At 31.1% G+C, this 6,178-nt stretch overlaps 1 protein-coding gene across 1 annotated transcript; it reads right to left on the bottom strand.

Annotated features, from left to right (window-relative positions):
* Positions 1-699: 699 nt before the first annotated feature.
* On the bottom strand, positions 700-3,325 carry LOC131622890 (F-box/FBD/LRR-repeat protein At1g13570-like). Its single transcript, XM_058893906.1, has 4 exons — positions 3,138-3,325; positions 2,185-2,986; positions 1,806-1,967; positions 700-1,731 (listed from the first exon to the last, which is right to left on the bottom strand). The coding sequence occupies exons 2-4, from the start codon at positions 2,974-2,976 to the stop codon at positions 1,441-1,443; spliced, it is 1,245 nt and encodes a 414-aa protein (XP_058749889.1). The 5' UTR covers positions 2,977-2,986; positions 3,138-3,325; the 3' UTR covers positions 700-1,440.
* Between the last annotated feature and the right edge of the window lie 2,853 nt (positions 3,326-6,178).

Genomic DNA, 6,178 nt, shown 5'->3' with positions numbered 1-6,178 from the left:
TTTTAATTTCTAATACATTTTTAATAGATTAAATACACACATTTTTAAAAAAAACTTACCATTTTAATTACTTAAAGAGTGCTCTTGAAGCACTGGTTAACATTCCCCTAATATATAGTATTTGTCTTATATATTTCTTATATATTCCTACGTCAGTATTATTTTTTATTATTAGTCATGACTATCATAAAAATAAACATATATGATAATTCTATAACATGAATGTATTGCTTTGTTAAAACATATATAAAAAAAAAAGCCAAAAAAATATTTAATGCATATACTTAAATCAAAATAAATAAAAGCAAAAACAAGTTCCTTTTAGTTTATTAGAATTAATTTATTTAATCTTTTATCTAATTTACTTAATTTATTCTAGTGTTAAAAAATATTTTAAAAAACACAAAAAAATGTTTTCTTTTATTATTATTAGATTATTTATTTTATTAAAAAAAATAGAAAACATGTAATTTTATTTGATTAGGTTTTTATTATTCAATAAATTTTTTATTTAATTTTGTTTTGCAACTGTTTGTTTCTTTTTTTTTTAATTACTTAATTTCTAATAGTTTTATATTCCCTATATAAATTAATTGATAGAACAGTCTACTAAGGATATGAGGTTTGTAAGCTCCTCCTAAGTTAAACAGTCCATTAAGATAAAGTTTGTAAGCTCTCCTCAAGTTCTTTCTTAGTTAAGTTTATTATTAAATTTAAGACAATTAAATTCATTCATAAATTAAATAACTCAGAATTTTCTAAGAGTTCAGGTTCACATGCATTCCAACTGCATCAGTCTCTCCTTAAGTAATATATTAGTTTACAAATTTATTGAGTTGACTTTGATATTACCGGTGTCGACAACATTCGTTGAAAGAGTTTTTTCAGCAATGAGGATTATCAAGTCTAATTTGCTCAACAAAATCAACAATTTGTGGTTCAATGACTTGATGATAGTTACACCGAGCGGGAGATATTCAAGTCAATTAAAGATGTTGATATTATTCGAACATTCACCACAAAGAGGTCTTAGAGAGGGCACTTACCTCCTAATTTTATTTAGCACAATATTCGCATGTTAGGTTTCATCTCTCTTATGTAACACACTTTATGACTATTTATATATTATGTCACATGTAATTTGCAGTTAATTTTTTTGCCCAGGCTATCTAAAATTCCTGGCTCCGCCACTGATCATCCAAAATTCTAAAATCAGCCTGATCATAAACTATTACAAACCATTTGACTACATCATACAATACATCCACTGTCACCACTTCCCCAAATACTCTCGTTCCCTTTTCATTAGCAAACCAGATTATCTCCTTTTATTTCTCTCATGCAGTTTTTCAAGCAGCAATCTTCACCATTGATTTCTTTTCAATACACCTTTCTCAAGTCTTGTAAAAATTAACCCGTGCTCCTGGTGATGCCCGTTTCTCAAGTCTTGTAAAAATTAACCTGTGCTCTTGGTGATGCCCGTTTCAAACGTAACAAGTCTTGAAAAAAATTTAACAACATAGGCACATCCACTTCATAATAAATACAATACAAAGTAAGAGTCTTCAACAAAGGAGAATTTGCAAGTATAAACTTTATCAAACTCATTACGTGATGAGAGTTAGCTGCAATGTAGATTTTCACCGTCTGAAGTTTAAGGCAACAGCTACGGCTTTCTAACTCCTCTAAATGACCCAACACTTTTCTGGTAGCACCAATGTATTCGTAATTCTGAAGTATAAAAATTAAAGAGTCAAAATACAACAATAAGAAACAAGCTAAGAAGCATAGGTTTTCATATTCACCTTTATAACAAGTTCAGTCAAATTAGGAGCACTTTCGAGAAGACTGACAAAATAAAAAACTTCTTCTTTCTCATTCAAATTCAAGTCATCCAATTTCAAATACTCTAAAGAGCTGAATGAGCGTGTTAGCAGCATTGAAGGAATGACATCTGCATCTATGATCTGCATACAAACAACAAATCTATGAGATTATTTGTACAACACTTAGATGTAGCAATAACAAAACTTTCAAAATAAATATCGGATTAGACTATCAATCAAAATTCAACATCACTTCTCTTATATATAATGAAAGAGTAATGTAAGATAGTCTTTAAATTATCTATCCGCGAGGCCAACTGAACAATAATGAAAATACTACAATTAGTGATTTTCTAACCTTTTCCCATCTGTCTAGAGAAAACCTCTTAATTTTTGGCAAAATTTTAATAAAACCCTTGGCCAGATATCCCTTGAGTGTAAAATCGATTAGATTTTTTGCTTCCTTGAGACAAATCGAGTTTGTATAGGACAATTTTAACACTAAGACTTTCAGAGAAGGAGAAGATATAACAAGATAATCACAACCAGGACCCTCACAGTCTTCAATGCTGAGCTTTTCAAGACACGGACAGCCAGACATAAAAATCTCGAATGCACCAGACTCGAATTCAATATGAACAAAATGAAGTTCAAGCAATTTTTTAAAGCCGCAGAAATTAGGTGGAATTGACAAGTTAAATGAGCCTAATTTGAAGCAAGTCAATTCCTTACAAGAGAGGAGAATATCCAGATTTTCAGAACTACGGAAGGTCAAAAGCTCGAGATGTTTAATGTCCTTTGACATAAAGGGGATCCATGTATTGAGATCTTCCAATTCGATCCAAAATGGACGTTTGTCAATAGAAAACTTGTGTATCGGCCCATTGTGAAGCTTAAGAACATCCGTGATGGTTTTACAAACTACAGGGTCAGGATGAGGGCTACCATCAGGCTGAAAACATTTAAAAAACTCTTCGTCAAAACAAATATGTGGGGCTGAAGTCCACATATACCTCCACTTTCTTGACAAAATACTAGTTCTAACTTGGTCTCGGAGTTTCAAGTTTACTAGGATGCCATCAATAACATTACACGGTAAGTCACTGATTCGATCATTTTCATTGGCCTTCTTCTTGCTGAGCAAAGTCATAATGACAGACCTACAAATTCAAGAACAAGTGTAAATAGCAAAAACAATTAAGTATATGCATCCTTATTCATATGATACTTTGAAAAACTGAAAAGGATGAGAAATGAATGGATCTGAAAGCATGATAATTATGAATCATGTCTAAATAATACGATGAAAACCTAAAGAATGGAAAGAGTAACGATTTTGATGATTCTTGCAGTTGACAGAGTGTGACGGCGGTGGATCGTAGGAGTCGCCGAAATGTTCACAGAAAGTCTATACAGTCAAAGATCGAGACGGCGGTGGCTTGTAAGAATCACCGAAATGTCGCTACAGTGAATGAGTGATGGGGGAGCAGCACATCCATTTTCCCCTTTCTATTATTTGGACCCTAAACATTTATTTATAATATTATATATAATGATTAATTACATGTTTAGATCAATTTTTATATAAGATATTCATTAATTAAAAAAAAATGATAATTAATTTATAATCATATAAAAACTTCAAATTAATGTTATTGTTATAATTTACTTGGATTTTTTTGTCAACTTGGATAGGTTCGATCATTTGATCATCTTGCTTTATATTGCTGGTTTTTTTAATTAATATATATTTTTTGATTAAAAAAATGTTATTGTTATAATTATAAATAAAAGATAAATAAATAAATAAGTAAATAAATAAAATTGAATAGTTAACTTACAAAAAATGCGAGTTCAGAAAAAGAAAAAAAAGGGTAAAAACATGAATTTAAAATTAAAAGAAATGCGTATTAGAGGGTTAATGAAAAAAATTATTAAGTCAAAATAATATTTTAATAAATAATAAATATATATTAATAAAAAATATTTTGGTAAAAGAGTTTACATTAAATAAATAAAAATAAATGAATAGTTATTTTTAGAGGATTATTTTTTAGAAATTCAATATCACTAAGAGTTTGTTTGTTAAAAATAATGGTTAACTGATAAGTTAGCAGATACTTTATAGTTTATTATTGATAGTTGATGACTGGTGATTTATAGTTGATAAGTTAATTAAATTATTTAGTAAAATTAACGTTCAATTAACTAATAAATTAAAATTATAAAAAATACTTAATTAATAATTATTTTATTTTAAATTAAAATAAATTATAAAGAGTATAAATGAGTTTTAGTAAAAATAATAAGAACAAAATTAAAAGAAAAAATGATAGATTATAAACTATAAGCTAAAACGCTATTTAAAATAACATATGAAAAATAAGGTATAAGCTAGTAAAATAAATCATAGTTTGTGATGAAAAGACTATTACCAAACATATCTTTTATTGTCATATGAACTTATAAGTTATAAGCTTAAAACATGTCTTACCAAACAGACCCTGATTCTTCGAGCTGAGTAGAACCACAAAGAATAACAAAGTTTTCCCTTAAAAAGAATATGATACTGAGACTAGGTTCGAATCCAATCTTAAAAAGGGTTGATTGTGTTTAGGTATTTTGGGCAAAACATGCATTAGGCAATGCTGAGTTGAGGTATGATGATGTACATAGCTAAAATGACCTATAATGCACTATGGAGAGAAATGGCCAAAATTGAGTCAAGTAGGCATATTGATGGAGCTCGTGTCCATATGTGATTTTTTACATGGATGTAACTTGATGTACAAGTAACCAAATGATGAGTTTTTGATGTCAAATAATAGAGGGAGGGAAGATCAACATGTTTGATGTTGGAAACAAATTGATTTGAAGCTTAGAACATCAGGATAATATGGCTCACATTCAGGCCCTCGAAACACTTAAACACATAGCCAAAATTTTGAATAACTTTGCCACATTTGACCAATTGATGTCTCATCTTTAGCTTCAAATAACTTCAACCTCAAGGAAACTTTTTGTCTCAAATTTTCCACCACAACATACTATCAAGTGCCCTCTACAAAAGCAGACCCCAAGTATGGAAAATGAAGGCTTGAGCTGATCAGAATCCCATGGGAAAGTCATGCACATTAACATGTCCAAAAACTTAGAAAAATTTCTAAGTGTTTTGAGTTTTACACAACTTTGAATCATCAACTTCAACGAACAATATCTTTTGATCTAAGAGAACTTTTAAGTTCAAAACTTCTACAAACATGTACTATTACCTAAGATATTTAATTCAAGCCCTTATTTTCAAATTTTAGCTCATGGATGAGAAAGGTACAACCCTTGAAAGTCAGCCACTTGACCATAGAATTTGTGTAAGAATAATTTTCAAGACCCTAATTTTGCAACTTTTGGGAATTTCATGATTTTTCTTGATTAAACTTGATCAAACCACATATTATGATGGAAAATGACTTGAAATGTCTATGGTTGACCAAAATCCTCAAACGTCAAACTTTGACTTTGAGCCCCAGTTGACTTTTTACCAATTGACTCAATTCAATTCCTTTTATCTTTCGGGATCATTTGAGATTCTTAACAAAGCTCAATGATGTATACGTGGACACCTAGAATCATATATTGAACCATAAAACCAAGTTTTGCTCAAAAAGTCTACCACGAGTTGCCTTTGACCAAAACCCTAATCTTGAGCTAGATGAATTAGAAGCTTGTGATCAATCTTGAATAGTGAAACCCTAATTCTCTTGATGAACTTGAGGAGTCTTTGAATTTAGTGAGGACCTCAAGACTTTAAGGTATACCCATGATGATGAGAGGTAAATCTTTGCCCCAACTTGAGTGTGGTATCATTCTCTTTGAGTGAAGAGAAACCCTAATCCTAAGATCTTAGATCTCGTGCCATTGAGAAGTCCAATGATATGTATGATTGTATTGGCATGACCTATTGAGATATGTAAATAAGTATGGATCAAACCCAATTAGGGTTAAAAATAAAAGGGCAAATTTTAGGGTGTAACAAGTTCCCCTCACTTAAGCGGGAGCGGTTACCACCTCACGAGGTTTCCTAAACTTTAGGTCTGATAGCTTTTATAAAGACCTTATCCCTCGAGGATAAAAGACAGATCATAACATACTCACAACTAGGGGTGGCAAACGGGCATGCCCGCCCCGTTTAAGTCCGCCCCGCAAAAGCCCGCGAAAAAACGGTGCGGGGCGGGGCGGGCATATTAGAGAGTGCGGGTCTAAAATCTTGCCCCGTCCCGCAAAAAAGTGAGGACGGGGCGGTAAAAGCCCGCGGGTATTGAACCTTTTAGGCCTAAAAATAGTAAAATTGTGAG

This window comes from Vicia villosa, unplaced genomic scaffold (assembly GCF_029867415.1).
Source record: "Vicia villosa cultivar HV-30 ecotype Madison, WI unplaced genomic scaffold, Vvil1.0 ctg.000045F_1_1_1, whole genome shotgun sequence".
NCBI classification, from domain to species: Eukaryota; Viridiplantae; Streptophyta; class Magnoliopsida; order Fabales; family Fabaceae; genus Vicia; species Vicia villosa.
The sequence above is the reverse complement of the archived record's forward strand: the minus strand, read 5'-3'. Positions and strand labels throughout refer to the sequence as shown.